This window comes from Paroedura picta, chromosome 9, assembly GCF_049243985.1.
Source record: "Paroedura picta isolate Pp20150507F chromosome 9, Ppicta_v3.0, whole genome shotgun sequence".
Taxonomy (NCBI): Eukaryota; Metazoa; Chordata; class Lepidosauria; order Squamata; family Gekkonidae; genus Paroedura; species Paroedura picta.
The window spans coordinates 20,875,875-20,896,112 of record NC_135377.1 but is presented as its reverse complement, the minus strand read 5'-3'; the positions used below and the strand labels follow the sequence as shown (position 1 = coordinate 20,896,112).

The window sequence follows — 20,238 nt, the reverse complement described above, 5'->3', positions numbered from 1 at the left end:
ACCAAATGGATGAAGACAAACCAGAGAAGTTCCCAAAATCTGCCCCAGAACCCCCAATCTGAACTAAATTTCAAGTTGGAAGGGGTATACAGCACCAAGCTCTGAAGAACAAACATTTAAGAGTCTGACAAGCATTTCAAAAGTCAGAGTCACTGGCACCACTCCAAAATTTATCCTTATCGGATCAACAGCTGGTAAATCCCGGTGGTGTTGTTTTATTTAATCACTTTTCTTCTTTCCTCCATCCTGTTTTTTCCCCACTGAACATCAGTGGGGAATAAGAGGAATTAGGCTTGATTACTGCTTTGTTGTTTATGTTGGTCCAATGATAGGTATAGAACAAAACAGAGGACCCCACAATTAACAGCATGCAAGGAAAATAACAAATATTAAGAAACAGCAAGACTGTGGGTAAATTTTCCTTTAATATGTTCAGATTCATGAGAATCAGAGATTGGATTGTTCTTTGTAAGGACATTAGGAATGACGGTAGAATAAGCTATGGCTCAAGGGCATCTGCCTAGCATGCAGAAGGTCCAAGGTTCAATCCCTGGCATTTCCAGTTAAAAGGGCCAGGCAGGAGTTCATGTACAAGACCTCTGCCTAAGACCCTGGAGACCTTGTGCCCATCTGCGTAAGGCAGCTTCATGTGTCCAAACAGCTATAGTAAACATTTTAGATGATGGGTTTTATATGAAGATACAACTGATTCCCATCCCATTTTGTTCCATGCTGGAATGTTTCTCACGTGAAAATTTCTCATGAATCTGAGTCCCCTTATTTGTTAATATCAGCCATGCATACTGTATTGTTTTTACACTGGCAATATAATCAGTTCCTTATGATCCTGTTTTGATTTGTTTTGAACGGCTCACATTGAAGATCTGCTCCTCCCCGCCCCCATCAATCAGGAGAATGGCACAATGAATGTAGCTTCCTGGAGCTGGAACTCTGTGCCTGAGCAGTAGAGTAAAACCAACTGCCTGCTTGTATCTAACTGAAGATGCCTATGAGATCAGACCTAAACGATTACAGTTTTTTAAAAAAGTGTCTTTTATCATATTTAAATTTTGTCACTTCCATCCTGATGAAGAGCTGTGGGAAACAGTATCTCATAGAATCATAGAGTTGGAAGGAGCCATACAGGCCATCTAGTCCAACTCCCTGCTCTGCGAAGGATCAGCCCTAAGCATCATCTCCAAGGACAGGAAATGTTTAGCTCCTGGTGCCACCATATAGAAGCAGAGACTTCACTTAGGAAAAAAAAACAAGAGTTTCTTTCTAGTTCAAGGATCTCCTTTTCCAAGTTTTATCCTCCACTAATGAATCAAGCATAAATCCAACTTTTGGCTTATTAGCATCAATCCAAAGCACATCTCAAGTACTCTTCAACAAGCATCAAACCCCCACAGGTACATATACCAACTTCTGGAGAGCCAGCTTGGTGCAGTGGTTAACATGAGCCGTAATTTGGCAAGCTGGGTTTGATTCCTCACTCCTTCACATGCAGCCAGCTGGGTGACTTTGGGCTACTCACAGCTCTGATAGTGCTGTTCTCACAAAGCAGTCCCATCAGAGCTCTCTCAGCCCCACCTCATTCACAAGGTTGTGGGGAGAGGAAGAGAAGATATAAGTCACTTTAAGACTCTTTCAAGTAGGGATAAGAGAGGTATAAAAACCAACTCTTCTTCTTGAAGGAATGACTATCATAAAATTTATTTCATCCATCCTTATCAGGGATATAGGGTGGACTTTAAACCTTTGTATTCCAAGGAGACAATATTTTGGAACAATTGCCACAACAAATCCTGAATAATTCATGGTAAAGATTAACAAGCTACCATAAAAAAAAAAAAAAGAATGATTGAATGCCTGCCAAAGCTTGTGGGCTATTTGAATCTTTAGAGCCAAGCAACATTCTCTGCAAAACCTAATTCAAGTTCTCTATAGTCCTCTATATCTATATAGTCCTCTATATCATCTATTCATTCAGTGGCCAAAACCCATACTAATCATTATTTTAAAACTTCAGGGTGGACAGAAGGGCTGATCTCTCCCTTTAATCCGCCCTTAATAGTCCCAATAACGCTTAACAGCAAGGGGGGGTCCAGATCTTTTTCCACATGCCAGCCTCAGCCATAGACTTGGAGGAAGAGCTCCATCTTGCAGGCCCTGCGGAACACTGGAAGCTCCCACAGGGCCCGAAGCTCTTTGGGGAGCTCATTCCACCAGGTAGGGGCCAGGACCAAAAAGGCCCTGGCCCTGGTCAAGGCCAGGTGCGTTTCCCTGGGGCTGGGGATGACCAACAGATTTGTCCCCGCAGAGCGCAAGGTAAAGAGGAAGGAATGTGCAATGCTGAGGCTTCATGTGCATAACTCCAGTTTACAGTTTGGCATTTTGGACTGGATCCTAAACTGTAACCCCGGGGTGGGGGTGGAATATGCTATAGTTCAAACAAGCTCCTGCATCTTTAGCCCTTGCCTTCCATCTCTCATTAGCTGAAGATAACGGGGGAAGGATGAAAGAGGTGAAAGCTTTACCAGTATGGGCTATTGCCAGTTTCTCAAGAAGGAGAAGTTCATCTGAAAAGAATTGCATGGCAATTCTCACACAGGACAGCATCGGATTCACAGTGGCAATTCAAAATGGCAGTGCCTACATAACAAAGGCTACAAAACAAGACCCAGGGGACCACAACACTCACATGCCACAGCTAGTAGCCCAAGAGGGGGGATAAAAGAAGAAGTAGCAAGGCTGTTCCCCAACCACGCATATTTGTTCTCAGGGTTTAAGCCAGGGGTAGTCAAACTGCGGCCCTCCAGATGTCCATGGACTACAATTCCCAGGAGCCCCTGCCAGCATTCGCTGGCAGGGGCTCTTGGGAAATGTAGTCCATGGACATCTGGAGGGCCGCAGTTTGACTACCCCTGGTTTAAGCTATAAAGGCTTTTTAAAGCCTCTTTCAATTTCAGCTTGTATTTCTTCAAAAAAAAAATTATTCTCCTGGCTAAAGCCCTTTAGAGTTAAAAAGAAAAAAAAGAAAGAAAAACCCTGAGTACTCGAAATAAGAGTCATGCATACCTGTCACACTGTTGCATTATAGAGATTTCCTTAATGATTTCCTGTAGGTCCGATTCAACAGGGACTTGCTTAATTGCCACAACCTGTCCGGATTCCTTGTGTATTGCTTTAAAAACGCTGCCATAAGACCTAGAGGTGGGGGTGGGGAAAAGGCAGTACAATCTGAGGCTCCGACTAACAAGAACATCAACAATACAACAAAACAGTATCAACAAGGCCAATTCTCATCTATGCAGCAGCTGCACTGGCTGCCCAGAAAGCAGCACTTCCTGCAATGAACACCACAAGGTATCCCTCAAAAGGCTCCATCCTGTGTGGAATATGCCTTATTCATTAAATTAGCATATTATCAAAAGGCCCAAATAAATATTTTTGCATGCTCAGATCAATCTATTGAGTATAGTACTTGGGGAAAGTAAGGTAAGACAAAATAACTATTTATTTATGCACCTTATGAACTGCAAGGAACTGTTTAGTGCTCAGCGTATTCATTTTCACTGTAGTTCCTCCATACACAGGTTTACAAGCATCACAAGAAATTCCAAGAAGATACTCTTATGGGAAACATCTTCAGAGAGCCTTCAAAAAATTAATTAAGGGAGGCGACATTGCTCCACTGCTCCAAAGAGTAGGAAAATCTATTTCTCGATCCCATTGTATCTTCGGTTTTTCCAAGATTAATAGTTGCCATTAATGAGAGGGTCTTAAATAACTTTTTAAAAAATCTCACCAAGAGACTGATGTCTTCAGCGTGGAAGAAAATAAGCAGTTTTTCCCCCCCATTCCTAACTTGTGTATATTTTTTTATGGCCTAACACTTCTCACCAGAAACCAACAGATGTCACCAAAGAGTCTACACACCTCTATAATTCAATACACAGGCATGGATTCGGATTTCCATTATCATGTCAATAACTTGAGTTCTCCAGCTATACGTGTTTGATTTATATACGCCTCTCATGGCTTAATGTTTTTTATTAATTCATAGTTGCCTAGTAATTCTTTTTATGTTTGTCAGTTTCTTCTTTTGCACATCTTTCTTTTTCCCCTCTAGGACACATGAATAAATGAATGGAACAAAAATATAGCATTTATTTTTCTGTTTCCTATTAGACTGCAGTTTTTGGGACTTTCCTCCCAGCTTAAATCATGTTACACCTAAAGTAAAAGGGTCAGACTTATTTAAATGAATGAAAAAATAATCAAGAGTTATCAGAGCAGGAGGAATCAGGTCTTCCTTGGCTGTTAAGAAAGGTCCTTATTCTTTACTTCATGACTCTGAAGACATACACTTGTATTGCTAAATATCATAAAAGCTACTACTGGCACTACTTTCTTTTTCTTTCTTTCTTTCACAACTCCATATGTAACATCTGGCTGGGTAATACAATGCAGATTTATTTGTTCAAAGAAAATTGCTACCAATCACTAGTTTTAGCAAAGCATCCCATTTTACCAAGGAGGACTGATACTTCTGAAGTATGCAATTTGAAGACTTACTGTTAAATTGGGGACAAAGGGCAGACCCCACCTTTTCTGTTGCTTATACCGAAAATGTAGCCACAAGAACCAAATATGGGTAACTTGTTCCAAAGCTGAAGTGCCATTTTGGTACTTCCTTGCATTTTAATTTAGACAGTTAACTAAGATATTATGTATCTACACGCAGCAGAGTGATTTTTCAATAATATTTCCTACATTCAAGAAACTACTCAAATTGAAATTGTAAGGATTTTGTTCAATTACTGTACAAATGCCTAGCAAAATCAGGCTCCAATACGGCTTTGCTAGATTTAATGCACATTCACAAGCATGATCGAAGAAGCGCATGTTTGCAGAAAAAATATATTTACGTTTTGCCTCGCCCACTCGCCCTCTGATAAATATCAGTTCCCAAAAGGTGCATGTGCATGAAGCACTAGATGTGTTTTTGCTTGTGCAGGAGTGCCAGCCATGTTGGCAGCATCACTTGCTGAGCAAATATTAGTTAATAATATATACCGCTGGTGCAACAAAGGAAAGAAAAAACATGCCCAGTGGGACATCTTCAACCCCAACAGCAGCCGAGCTGACCTCATAGGCAAACATACATGTAGAACCCAGCAGGAGAAGCCAATTTGGAACACTAAAAAAGGATGGTGGGGAAAGAATTAAGTTTCCGCTTCGCCCCCACCCAAAATTGTACTTCCCCCAAACTGTTTTCACATTTTTAAAAAACAAAGATTGTTAGGTCTTCTACAACATTGGCATTTAACTTCTAGTTTACCTCTCAGTCCAAGATCTGCCTGGATTACTTGGCCGTGGGCACTAGCTCAAGTGAGATTCCTACCTATGCTCAATGAGCTGCATTTGTCTGACATTCGTTTGGAGCAGGGGTAGTCAAACTGCGGCCCTCCAGCAGGGGCTCATAGGAATTGTAGTCCATGGACATCTGCAGTTTGACTACCCTGGAGTCTTCCCCACCCAGCCACACACAGACGCCACATACCCTTCGCCAAGTTTCTCCAAGACATCGAAGACTTCTTCCGGTTGCTTAGTCAAGCTGTCTTCACTCAGTTTTTTTAGCTTGCTAAAAAGAAATATTCAGCAATTAGTAATTTGCAAGGTTAAACACTCTAATTTTTTTAAAGGAATAAATAAAGTGGGGGGGGGCGACATCACATGATGATTTAGCTCCTGTGACATCCTAAGGCTATAATATTTAGGTAGTTAAGGGATGAAACAGCAGTCACCTGCAACTTGCAAGGCCCCTCCAAAACCCCAGTGATACAAACAGAACTATCATTTGATTCAGCAAACAGTTAACTGGGGGGGGGCACGAAATGTGGAGGGATATAAAATAAATAGTATTACACAGAAACCAACTCACACTCACACACACATGGTTGTAATCTATTTGCATTTCTAATCCTTAACAGACCTATTAACAAACAAGGCAAGTTGCCAAGAAGACAAGCAACCAAATATGCAATGGCATGAAAACTGGGACAAAATGGGTGTTGGGGGAGTTTATGCTCCCTTGTCCATGTGTCATGAATGATTATAGTAAGTATATGGAAACAGGTAAGGTAATAAATAATTCTTGGCAAATAGATGGGGAAGAAATGGAGGTAGTGACAGATTTTATTTTCCTCGGCTCCAAGATCACTGCAGATGGGGACTGCAGCAAAGAAATTAAAAGACGCTTGCTCCTGGGGAGGAAAGCTATGGCAAATCTAGACAGCATCCTAAAAAGCAGAGACATCACCCTGCCAACAAAAGTGCATCTAGTCAAGGCTACGGTCTTCCCAGTTGCAATGTTTGGCTGTGAAAGTTGGACCATAAGGAAGGCCCCGTGTCAAAGAATTGAGGCTTTTGAACTCTAGTGCTGGAGAAGACTCTTGCGAGTCCCTTGGACCAGTGGTCCCCAACCTTCATCTAGTCGGGGACCGCCTCCGGGGGTGGGGAAGAGCCAGCGGCCCAGCTGCCCCAGCTGCTCCTAAACGCACATGCGGGTTTTGGCCACCAGGGGGCGCAAACGCGCATGCGCGGCTGCCGCACCGGCTGCCGTGCCAGCCTCTTCTCCCCCTCTCGCTGCAGGGGGGGAGGCAGGCGCGGCCGCTGGTGGCCCGGTACAATGGCCTTTGCGACCCGGCACCTCATGAGAAGGAAGGACTCCCTGGAGAAGAGCCTAATGCTGGGAGCGATCGAGGGCAAAAGAAGAAGGGGACGACAGAGAATGAGGTGGCTGGATGGAGTCCCTGAAGCAGTCGGTGAGAGCTGAAATGGACTCTGGGGAATGCTAGAGAACAGGAAGGCCTGGAGGATCATTGTCCATGGGTTGGACACAACTTTGCACCTAACAACAACAAGGTAATAAAAAAAATCTTTCTGGCTTAGTAGCTTTTATGAAATGAAACAAAAATCCAGGAGCATCTTCGAAACTAAAAAGATTGATTCCATCATAATCTTTCACCAGGTAGGGCCCCCTTCATCAGAAGCTTGAAGCGCGCATTCATCAGGCTAATGTGTTTACATTATGGGCTGCAAATAGAAAGGTGGGGGGTACACAAAAGTTACAGAGAAAGTCCAGTTTGAAGCAAGAGCCAATCAAAACAGTAAGCAGGCTTGATAGCTCTATTAACCACAACATTTTGTGGATTTGCTTGCAATTATAGTCCTGTCGCTTCATGCTGCATTCCCATCAGCATGCCAGTGCATGCCAATCTTATGAGGTTTTTGACCGCAACATGTGCTCCTGCTGACAAACTGGACAGTTATGATTTAGTCTTGGCAAAGGTGGTGAGGTTTTTTCCTGAGAGAGAGAGAAAGAGACTAATACGTACCACAATGTCCCCTATTGATTTTTTAGGTCTCCGTGAGTAACCGTACACCTGAAAGTTCTAACATCACAATTCAAACCTTATAAAACGTTCAAGGCTGGAAGAAAGACTAAGAATATCCTGCCATCTTCCTTCCAATCATAACAGAGGACGCAGCCAATTGTGTAAAATGATTGGCCAACAGGCCAGAATGTCAGTAGCTGGAAGGTAACTGCCACGGGGGAATTAAATCAATTTGAGTGCTGGATTCTGCCCAATTTTCTGCTGGTACAAAAAAGGGAGAAGACCACCAAAAAGCGTATGCTTCGGTGAGGCTGAGGAAAAAAGCTGGGTAGATCCAACCCTACAGCTCCCTTCCAACGGAGAAGGCCATCATTCAAAACAGAAAGGCTCTCTATGATGGAAAGACTTTTCCATCCATAAAAATAAAATCTTTCTCCATCAAAAGAAGCAAAAGAGTATCATATAACTGAATTTAACAGAAAAAAACAACATAATCCGAGCCTGGAAATGTAAAACCTCACCAGCTATCGACAGTGGCATACGCAGGCCCATGCTCTGGTAGACTCATAGAGTTGGAAGGAACCTCCAGGGTCATCTAATCCAACCCCCTGCACAATGCAGGAACTCACAACTACCTGTCTATCCACAGTGACCCCAATTCCATGCCCAAGTGATCCCCACCACCACCAAAAATCTCCAGAATCCAGCCTGGCCTGGAAGAAATTCACCTGCCATCCCACAGTGGTGATCAGCAATTCCTCAGATATGCAAGGAAGGGCCACAAGAGACAGACGCTGGCACATCCCTTCCTGCCCACCCACTCACAACCTGCCTAAGCTCATAAAATCAGCCTTTCTGTCAGATGACTAGCCTCTGTTTAACGACTTCCAAAGGAGAACCCACCACCTCCAGAAGAAGCGTGTTCTACTGAGGAACCACTCTCATCTTCATATATACATATACAAATGTAATTAAATAAAAAATAAGTAAAAAAATAAGTAAATAAGTATATGGTACATATACTTTTTCAAACAAGGACTAGTCTCCAGAAACATTCAAGCTGATGATTTCATAGAAATATACATGTGTATACTTATTGTAGAGCCTCTTGTGGTGCAGAGTGGTAAGGCAGCAGACATGCAGTCTGAAGCTCTGCCCATGAGGCTGGGAGTTCAATCCCAGCAGCCGGCTCAACGTTGACTCAGCCTTCCATCCTTCCGAGGTCAGTAAAATGAGTACCGAGCTTGCTGCTGGGGGGTAAATGGTAATGACTGGGGAAGGCACTGGCAAGGCCACCCTGTATTGAGTCTGCCATGAAAACGCTGGAGGGCGTCACCCCAAGGGTCAGACATGACTCGGTGCTTGCACAGGCGATACCTTTACCTTTATACTTATTGTACAGTGGTTTTAAAAGCATGAACACAAACAGGGCCTTTGTGTTTTATGGATGGAATATATAAATATATATCCAACCGCCAGCTTCTTCCATACTAGCACATTCAAGCCCAACAGTCCTGCTCACCTATGGAAAGAAATTTCAGTAAATGAGGGGGAAAGCCTGTCCAAGTAAAAGCCAACACAGCACAACAAATTGTCCCTCTGATCACACTTCCCTTCCATATATGTACACCGCTAAAACTCTGGCCAGATATCTGCTTGCTGGGCCGGAGGTTCCCTCGTGAAATCAGGAAGTCAAATGGTTCTCAGACTCAACCACAGGAAAATTGAAGTCCTGAAGTCATCGTGCAGAGCAAACACACCGTTTGCGCACTTGGAAGGGAGGGGAGGACTAAACAGGGCTTAGACTGTGCTTGATGCAGTACAACCCAGTTTTGACAACAACAACAAAAAGAAAAGGCCTGCTCGGCGAAGAATGTGCTATTATCACAGCATGCTGTGGTAGATGATATGGCAAAGAGAGACGGAAAAGCCAGGCTATGCCCAACATGTTATCATTTCGGGCTGAGGAGCTCCCTGTGTCACTGCTAGCTAAGTAAGCTGCAATTTTCCCTTGCAGCTTGAGTATTTCTCCTCATCTACTCCACCGTATTATTTGTTTTCCATGGCTGTAATCAACAAGCTGGAAGATGCCCACCACTCCTCTCCATAATTGCTTGAAATATGCAGTTTCCCCTAAAGTATTTGTTCCCTAACTATAGGCTTATACGTCGGCTTCCATCCTGGATTTAAGCAGTGCTTCAATTCTCTTCTTGATCACAGCTCATTTCAGACAGTGCAATGACTACAGACTAGGACCCGAATCAGGGAAATTCAGGTTCAACTCCCATATGCTTACGATGCTCCCTAAGGTGCGTTCGGTGAATAACTCTCCATCTGATCTCCTTCATAAAGTTGTTATGAGGTTGAAACATACTACTGCATACTTGGGGGAAATGAGTATTACACAAACATGACCAATCAATAGATTCGGGAGGGGGGTGGTGGTAGCTGTGTGGTCTGTAGCAATAGAATAAGTTTTCACCCAGTGGCACCTTTAAGACCAACGAAGCTGCATTCCGGTTATAAGCTTTCATGCGTATGCAGTACTTCTTCCGATGAAGTGTGTCTGCACACAAAAGCTTTTACCCAAAATTAATTAAAGATGTCACAGGCCTAAAGCTTTGTTCTGTGACCAAAAAATATATATATAAGTAATGCGGCCAACTCTGTTACATTTCTTACTGCTTGGGGCGAGGGGACTGGGGCTTAGAACCAATGAGGCAATAACAGAAACACAAGTGCCCCACTTGTGCAAGATCTTGTGCAGTACTTAGCAATCCCCCCCCCCCGAAAATGGTTTGCGCAAGGAAAAAGAAAAGTGGGGATGGAAAGTTTGACTTATTGCAAGGGGCTACTCCTTCCCTGAGTTTCTGATTTTACAAGGACTCTACCAGAGGTGGAAATTTTGCACAGGATCCATCCCTAAGATTCTGCCCGATTAGTGCAGATATTCAAAGCAGGAGATCCACAGAATTCAATTGAGTTCCAAAGATGTTACTCCGTTCAGGATTGCTCCGCTGGATACCTTAAACTTGCAGGGGTAATCAACCTGTGGTCCTCCAACCTGTGGTCCTCCAGCAATTGCTGGCAGGGGCTCATGGGAATTGTCGTCCATGAACTTCTGGAGGACCACAGGTTGACTACCCCTGCCTTAAAGTAGCCATAGTTATTTTGCTTCTACAAGTAAAGGTTTTTCTTTTGAGATTTGAACTGCAGCTGCGAATTGCATTTTGCTGAAGAGAGAGAAGGAAAAAAGCAGTTTCTATTCTCCTAACAACATAAGCAAGCCACAACCACACGACAATTTTCCCTCGCATCTAGAGGATGCAGTACCATTTCCCTAGATGTGGCAAGCCAGCAAATGCACTTTTTTTTCTCATCCCTGACACTGTCCAGGGTAAGATAAGATGTAGGGTGTGGTTTTCCTTCCATTCCAATAACAGATGGCTAAAAAAGTGCAAGCATTTCTACCCTCTAGCATTCCTCTTCCATCAGAGTGCTGAAGCAGTAAAGAAAGACCAGTAGTTGTTGTTTTAATTTGTGTGTTTACTAAATTACTATTGTATTCCAGGACATCTTACATGTGCAACAAACCAGCTTTATAAGGAAATGGAAAACTACGACAAGACACTGTGTTCCAGTGGACGGTCCCATTACAACAACGAAGCACGGGGGCCACCAAGTTTACACTCATCATGAGATCTACTGCAGGAGAGTCTAGGTGCCTATATAAATAGAATCATTGAGTTGGAGGGGACCTCCTGGTTCATCTAGTCCAACCCCCGAACAATGCAGGACACTCACAACCCTATCGCTCATCCAATGTAACCTGCCTCGCCCCTTGAGCCTACACAGAATCAGCCTCTCCGTCAGATGGCTATCCAGCCTCTGATTAAAAATTTCCAAAGACAGAGAACCCAACACCTCCCGAGTAAGCCTGTTCCACTGAGAAACTGCTCGAACTGTCAGGAACTTCTTCCGGATGTTTAGACAGAGTTTCTCTTGAATTAGTTTCATCCCACTGGTTCTGGTCCGTTCCTCTGGGGCAAGAGAGAGCAAAGATGAACCAACCACAGGAGGTAGGACCAAATATGCAAAGGAAGCCCAAGTAAAGGGGGAAAGTGCAATAATTTAAGAATCAAAACCAACATTGTGGGCAGCAGCTCCTACTGCTGCTTCTGCAACATTATTTTAATCTGCACAACCAATCAGATCTCCAGTGGCCTGTTAGAAGCTGTGATGAGGAACTGCCCCACGTGGTCCCACCACGTGTTTTTTTAAAAACATGATGACCATCAAGGAAGGTGCTGGCAAGCACTATGGCATCCCTGTTCAGGACCTCTGCTCTTCTGGATAACTGAATGTAGCCATGTATCGTATTTCTTCAGAAAAGTCTACATCAGGCGTGGCCAAACTTCTGGGAATTGTAGTCCGTGGACCTCTGGAGAGCCACAATCTGGACATCCCTGGCTACATATAAGATGTTACACTTTTTAAAATAATATAATATATAAAGTGCCCCACACAATGTAGGACACTGGGGTTGAAATCTTGCTTCTGCCACTGACTCATTACATTGACTTGGGCTACATCTGTTTTATGAGAATCAGTTACCAGAGTTATAATCTGGTTAGAAAGGCAACAGTCAAAAAAAAATTCTTCGCACTTTGTCAGTTTAAATGCCTACATGAACAGCAGCGGCAGCAACCCTGAAGCTCATGAGTCTTGAAAACCAGCAATAAAGCTTCCCGCCATATTATGATTTTAATATAGTTACAATGTCTGTGGCACAGTATATTAATAACAACAACTTTATCTTTATAGCCTGTCCTTCCCAGATAGCTCAGGGCAGGAATACAGACGTAGGTTGTATGAAAGGGTATACTACAGTACCACCATTATTCCGTTAAGCTTACAAAACCATGTGGGTTGCCCAAAGCCTGGTGGCCAAAAAATCAATTTCATGTTACGCCTCTTTGTTAAACTCCCTCCCACACTATTCACTGTGTTCTTTCCCCTGTTGAACATCTGATCCTTTGAATGTGCTTTGGCCATGCTTGTGTATTATAACTAGCCTGAAAGTATGTAAACTGGGACATAAGTTCATAGCATGTCCTATCTGCCAAAGTCAGTATTGAATACAACTGTATTTAGTTTTTAAAACAAAGCCAGGGAATTTCCATTAATTGCCCCGTTGTCTCTTTGCTTGTTACAATGATTAGTTGCAGAGATTTATCAGGCTCTGCTCATTCTAAATTAGAAGTGGCACCTGACCCTAAAAACAGAGTTAAGAAAACTAGTCTGTTAAGAGAACAAATTGCTTATGAACACTTGAATATTTATAGCCACATGTAAAAACAAACAGCTTCCTTAATTTAAAAACATGAGAAGAGATTATATATGGAAATCATAGGCTGTTCTCATGTTTACAGAAGTTGGGAACGAGAGGTTTTTTTCTGCCGCAAATTCAAGTATGTATAGGCTAGGATGTGGCAGGGAGAAAATATGAATTACAAAAAGTATCTTGTTCACCATTATTTTTATGAACACTCTACTGCAAGAGGAACTTTTAGAAAGTTTCCAAGTTCACTTTCCCTTCCTTTCGCATTGCTTTACAAGAGAGCCAAGAGGTTAATTCCGAGTAAAAGAAATAATTAAAAACAAGATGCAGAGGACAAAGAAAGTACAACAGTAGAAGAATCTATTTTTAAATTATCTGATTTCTTGTAATACGAAACATCTGCACCAGTGCCTTTTCCTGTGATATCAGCACAACAAAAAAATCCAGAAAGCATACTCTGCATCTGTACTCTACCCAAGACTATTTCACAAGCAGAAACCTCAGCTCTGGTACAGAGTAAAGGCATATTAATACTTTCTGCTTTCACTTTATTTTTATTTTTTTAGAAAACAAGTTTCCAGCCCTCAAAGGGACAAGAAAATAGACAACAATTGCTGAATATTTCAGTAAACTGAAGCTGCTGGACTGTGCATTCAGAGTGCGAGGAGGACAAGAAAATAGACAACAATTGCTGAATATTTCAGTAAACTGAAGCTGCTGGACTGTGCATTCAGAGTGCAAGGAGGACAAGAAAATAGACAACAATTGCTGAATATTTCAGTAAACTGAAGCTGCTGGACTGTGCATTCAGAGTGCGAGGAGGAGGAGGAGGAGGAGGAGGAGGAAGAGGAAGAAGAGGAAGAGGAAGAAGAACAGTTGGTTCTTATATGCCGCTTTTCCCTCCCTGAAGGAGGCTCAAAGCAGTTTACATTCGCCTTCCCTTTCCTCTCCCCACAACAGACACCCTGTGGGGTGGGTGATGCTGAGAGAGCCCTGATATCACTGCTCAGTCAAAACAATTATATCAGTGCCGTGGGGAGACTAAAGTCATTCAGCTGGTTTCATGTGGGGGAGCACAGAATCGAACCTGGCATGCCAGATTAGAAGTCCGCACTCCTAACCACTGCACCAAAAGGCTGCACAACCAATTCTCCCTCCTGAGGCTGTTTTCACTGGACGCTGAGCTTTTAAAGCAACAGTTGCGCTTCCTTCAGTAATGCCAAAAGGTAAGTCCCCCTTGGCTGGAATATGCATTGGATTATGAAGGTCTCTCTCCTCTGCTTTCTTCCTGCAGTAACAACATTCACATATCCTGACAGCCACCTCTGTGACTTTCTTGCTCCCCATTACTTTGTTATCCTAGTCCTAGAGCCCCTCCATCATACTTAAATTTTAAAATCCTGCACATTGAAAGAGAATACACAACTCTGAAGAATAAACTTATATCAAATAAACAGAACATGCAGCTGTATGAAAGAGGGGAGGACCCCAGGATACATACTCTGTTTACAGAAACCAACTTTAAAAAACAAACCAACACATACACAGGGTTGGATCCCAAGGATTGCAAGTGGAAACCTATTCTTCCCCACCTCCCCCTTCCTGGCTGAAGCCTCCACAGCTCCCCAAAATGTAATTTCTAGGGATCCCCTCTGTTTCTGGTTTGAGATTAAATCTCTGGCCCTGGTGCTTTCCTCGTGCCACAGTAGTACCAATGATGGGAATACCAACTTGGCACTAGACAGCCAAGGAGATGTCAAAAAGATCCCAGCGTGTAGACAGCAGTACCAGCTATCATTGTACCGTGAACACTTACTGGAAATTACTGAATTTCTCCTACTGCATCCTGAGACTCCCAAAAGTCTCCTCCTTTCTGGGAACTGGTTTTCTACAGCCTTAAAAATGGAGTGGGTGGAATGAAAAAATATTCAGGATACAACTCTATCAATACTTTCTTAGGGGCAAGCTCTACTGAATACAGTGGGACATAGTTCCAAGTATACTTGCTTAGGGTTTTCCTCTGTCCACCTGTAGGTGTCCACAAGTTGGCCAGACACAGGGCTGCTATTTCAAGTGAACCAAAGGAAGGGCTAGATCCAGGCTGAATATTCCACCAGTGCAATGGAACTTTGCAGCACCCCCCCCCCACACACACACACACACACACACTGATCTCCATGAAATGCCACTGGGGGATAGGGGACTCCAAGGAATAACAAGAGGGGGGGTATGCTGCAGGAAGAATGGAAATATGGAAATTTCTCTTAGTGGTAATATGGATCCAGTCTCAGAAATATACAAATATAACCAATCCATAGGCTTTCATTTTAGAAGCAGTGATTATTGTGCAGCAAAATGTGGGTCACAGACTATGTTCTTACTTAAGCAGTGGCCCACCAGTTCTCAGTAAGGCAATATATTTATATCTGGATTGCATACCTAATGGAATGCTTCCTCATTTTAAAAATCCTGCCTGTAGAAACCAATATGTCAAGAATAAGACAAAGCTGAAATCATGTTCTTCTTAGAACAGAAATGTTAGACCATTTGCTGAACTTCTACATCAAATGTTCCCAGATACAAGCAAGTAAATATTTGACTGCATGTATGCAGTCACTTCACCTGCACTGATTTGGACCATCTGATGTGTTCAAACAGGAACTAAACTGACTCATTTGTGGTATCTTTGGGTTGGCTACCACGGCATTCTTTTTGCCACACTTGTTTTCTGTTTCACTAAGTTTCCATACAATGCAAACTGAACCTGAGAGCAAAAAAAAAAAAACCCAAAAAACAAAACAAAAATTGTGATGCAATCTGGACTCCTTTTCAATCACATATCACTCAAGACCGTATCAACTGCTAACCTCACAATCAAATTAAAAGAGATTGCAGAAACCACTGCATTAGATGAGCATTCTGTTAAAGGAAGCTGGAAATCAATCTGAGCTAAGCATTCTTTGTGCTTCATTAAGAATCGTTTTCAGTGCCTGCACATGACTCGGCTGTTGTGCTCAGGAACAATTTTAAAGGCAAGAGACTGGAGGCATCCTGTAGGAGAGCTTCCCAATTCTTGCTCTGATCACCAGCATCTTTTCAAATTAAGTATGAGACAACCATGAGAGCCCCATAACACTCTGTTCATATCAGAATAAGATCAGATTAAAGGTTAATGTTTCATACAACATTAACCCAGGTTAATGTTTCATACAACAGTCAACCAATTGGGCCAGAGGGCCAACAAACATGTCGTGGCCAAGGCCTACCCTCAATTCTGCCTCCCACCACTAGCAGTCAGAAGTCTACTACCTCTCTATATGAACTTACTATTCTTTTTGTTTGAGGCCGACTAGCCCAGAAGAATCTCACCAACCAAAAGCTGTGTCAATGTCCCTGTTAAATATTGTTCTGGTTGACATGTCAATTGTTATATTTGTTATTTGTTATATATTGTTATATAAATATTTGTTGCAATGTTCTATGGAATCATGTTATATGATGTTGTATGTAAACCACCCAGAGCTGTATGGAAGGGCAGTATATAAATCTAAAATAAATAGATAAAAATGAATAAATAAATATTCTCCCATTTGACGGTCCACTGCAGATGAGGGGGACCATCTCATGGCATGACATAGCTTCTATCCACTTTCCCAGCTTATCCAACTGCAGTGACAACCCATGCAGTGGGTACACTCATGAAAATTCAAATATTCTTATTTTACTGAGGCCCAGGGGGGGTAGTCTTTTGCCAAGGGACGTCGCCGCCGCCTAAGCCCCTGCTCCACTTGCTTTCCCTCCGGCGCCCCTGACTTCCAGCCATCCGCTGGGGAATGCTGCCAGCAGCAGCTGCGCAGTGCCACGCCGAGGGGAAGCCCCAACCATGGCAGCCGCCGGAGAGCACCAAAGGTGAGCCTGGCGGCAGAGTGGCAGGGCAGCCCCTGAGGCAGCAGATGGGGAGGAGGACGAGGAGGAGCCGCGGCCCAGTACCAACTGATCCATGAACCGGTACCGGTCTCCAAACCAGGGGTTGGGGACAACTGTTCTGGAGCTTACACTGCAAATTAATGCAATTTTTAAAACACACACATCCACAAATATTGTGGGAAGAAGAAAGAATCTTCAAGGGAGAAATCAGCACTGGACCATCTCAAGATGATTAAACTTTGCAGAGCTTAAAGGGCAGAGGGGAGGAAAGACTGGTGACTATCTGGAGAAAACAAATTCCATCCTGAAGAGCTTGGTGGCTTAATTTCCCAGCAAGCTGAGGCACTACAAAAAGATAGGAAAAAAACAAGAAGTGTCTGAATGCAAGCTGGTTTCAAGGCCAGATTCCTGGAAAATATGCAATCAGGGCTGATAGTGCTCAAGACTTAAAAAATGGTACATTTTTAAAATTAGCATCTCCACACACACACACACACACACACACACACACACACACACACACACACATATAAACCATTAGCCTATTGCCTACAGACAGCAAAAGGGGATCAATCCTGATCAAAGTATTCAAGATATTTTTGCAGTTCAAGGCAGGGGCATTCAGCAACAGCACAAGTTACAGCCATGCTTTCAGGTTGGTTGCTGAACAATACAGAAGTCCAAGATAAATGAACACAGAGACAAAGAGACAGCTTATGTGTACAGATTTCTCCTCATATTAATATACCGTAGTTAATAATCAGAGGGCTTTTTCTCTCATTCCTACAGTTTTCTGGACATATGTCGACCAGTTGTACACGTGTCATAAATACTATATTTCCCTCTCACATTTTTATCTTTGCCCTATTCGAAGCCTAAACTGGTCTACTCTGCATCCTACTGAGATCTATTTGATAGGGCTTATTCCCAGGTAAGTGTTACAACAGCCTTTTTAGTAAACCTATACGTGAACTTCCCTCTCCTGTATCCAGTGCTTTATCAAGTAAATGTCAGGCAGCTCAAGCAAAAGCAAATTACCCAAGGCCCCATTCCCACACCCCTTCAAGGAAACACAGGTCAGATGGCTTAGGATATCTCCCTCAAGAGCAGCAACAGGGGTGAATGGGAGTCAAGAAAATGAAACATTCCCTCTGCCACAAGGGAGGGACCAGCAGGGAGGTCTGAAGTGGGTGGCTGTATGTATCTGCGTGAGAGAGATTCTTCTTCACCCCTACCACTGAACCACAGATGAGACTGGGGGGTAGGGGGCATTTCAAGGAGGAAAAACACACCAAGGACACAAAAGCATCAAGTATGAGGGGAATGTAGTGCTCCAACACCACAGATCTGTCATCCTTTAACATCCACATGTGCGACAGCAGCTGTGCAGTATTGTGGGTTGATTTGAGCCTACTAATATACAAATATTAGGGGATGGATCCCAGAGAAATATGACATTTTCTGTTACTATGCACTGCTCCCTCCTCCTCCAAGGCAGTCGTGTTAATCTGTTGCAGTAAGATTAAACAGGAGACTAACAGCACTTCTAACTCCTGGAAAGCTTATGGCAGAAGTTTGTTAAGTCTTCCAGATGCCACTGGACTCTGGTTAAATATTCTTTCATCAAAGGAGCCAGGATAGGCTGGCCATTTACTTTGCTAGGAAAAAAACGCCAGTGGGTTACTGCTCTGAGCCCAACTCATGCCCAAGTTGGGGCCAGTTTAGGAAGAGCAAAACCTGCCTTCCTCCAAGGGGCAGGTCTGGCCCGCAAAGAACACAGGCAGAGAGGTGCTTTGGTTGCCCAACAAGGAGGAACACGGGTATGGCAGTAGTCAGAACATCAAAGTAGGATTTGGGAGACTCCAGTTCAAATCCTCTGCAAGGAACATGGGTACAACATCCCCTCGCTCTAGCCTCCAAGTCTGAATGCCACGTGGCCAGCAAGTAGGAGAATGCCAGCCCCTCCTTTCTCTTTAGCTGGTTCCATAACCATCAACCAGGCGAGGGGGGGGTTGTGGTGGGAGAGGGGGTGTCCTTTCCTAAAGCGCTTTTGGCCCCCAGTTCATCCCTTCTAAGAGCCCAGGGCAGCATACAAAGTCTCCCCTGCTTCATTTTATTCTCATGACTACCTTATGGAGTAGGTGAGGCTGAAAAAGAGAGTTCACAGAAAGAGCTTCATAGCCCAGCAGGGACTGCACTTTAATCCAAACTCTCCCCAAAATGCTACATCACATTGGCCCTACAGTCTAAGGGTGCATCATCTGCACGGGGGGGGGGATGTACCTGTGTGACATTTTTGACACAAGGGGTAATGGCTGCAATTATGGCATACAGGAAATAACATCATCTGATGCTGGGAAACCCAGGTTCCAATCCCTACTGCCTTTAAGCATTCAAGGTGATCTTAAAGCAGTCATTCTGTCTGAACCTGATCTCCCTCACATAGTGATCTGAGGAAGGGGAAACCATGCAAGCCGTTCTGGCTGGGCTGCCAACCTCCAGGTGGTGATCTCCTGGGATGACAACTGTTCTCCAGGAGACAGAATTCAGCCGATAAACTGGCCACTCTAAGTGGTGGACACTATGGCATTATACCCCCTCTTAAGCCCCCCTCCCCAGACCCCACCCCCAAAACCTCCAACTAAGGTAGAGCTGGCAACCCTACATCTTAGCCCCCCCCCCCCCCCTGGGCAGGAAAGGGGCCTAGAAGTACCTAAATAAAGAAATCCTCTCTTTCAGGTGCTTTTGAGCAGGCTCAGGAAGCGCCCTCCTCACTTCACTAGGGGCGAAGGGGCAGAAAGGGGTCTAGACTCCCCCCCTTCCCCAAGTCAGCGTTTGGGAGAAAGGGGCGACAGCTGGTAAAGAGAAACCTCCCCAGGCTCCAGGAGGAGGACGACGGAGGGGCCCCCCAGCTGAGAGCTGCGGCCTAGGCCCACCAGCCAGCCTCCCTCCCTCCTTATACCCCAAATGCCACCCCCACCCGGGTCTCCCACTCTCGCGAGGCGGGGGTCGCTCCCCAGTTACCTTTTAGGCGCTGCCTGCTCCATCCTGCGGCCGCCGAGATATTTTGCCCCCCAGCAGGACAAGGTGTGTTTTACCACCCTGGCAGGACCTAGCCAGCCCCTGCCGCAAGCAACTCGGCACAACTTTCCTCCCCCTCTGCTGGCCCTTTAACGGGGACTGGCTTCCTCCCGGACTTCCCCACCGAGACACAAGAACTAACCTGCTACTCTGCAGGACCGCCCTCCCTAGTATTCGATTGGCTGTTAATGGAGAAGGAAAGGCTGTGGTTGGTCGTTCCAAAAGCCAATCGAAACCCCCTCCCTTCCCAGAAAGCGGAAGAGAAAGTTGCTAGAGGCCGGGTGCATCAGGCATCTCTCGTCGCGTTGCGTCACGTAGCATCATGTGACTAAAAGCGCCTGAAAGGGAAAGGTTTTCCTTGTCCGTCATGCATCGCGGCACTAAGGAGCGGGGGCGTATGTGGAAAGATTGCATCTTGGGTTATGTAGTTTTCTAACTTGGGGACGTTTTTCATCATGGTTGTAGAGTAAGGTGACCAGATTT

The 20,238-nt window shown here is 44.2% G+C and overlaps 1 protein-coding gene across 1 annotated transcript in view; it reads right to left on the bottom strand.

Annotated features, from left to right (window-relative positions):
• STK3 (serine/threonine kinase 3) overlaps positions 1-19,922 on the bottom strand; it is a 126,739-nt gene extending 106,817 nt beyond the window's left edge. Inside the window, exons 1-3 of the mRNA XM_077351822.1 lie at positions 19,699-19,922; positions 5,570-5,650; positions 3,082-3,210 (exon numbers count right to left, since the gene is read on the bottom strand). Of these exons, the coding sequence (XP_077207937.1) occupies positions 3,082-3,210; positions 5,570-5,650; positions 19,699-19,721 (233 nt within the window). The 5' untranslated portion in view covers positions 19,722-19,922. The remainder of the gene's footprint in view (positions 1-3,081; positions 3,211-5,569; positions 5,651-19,698) is intronic.
• Positions 19,923-20,238: the final 316 nt, after the last annotated feature.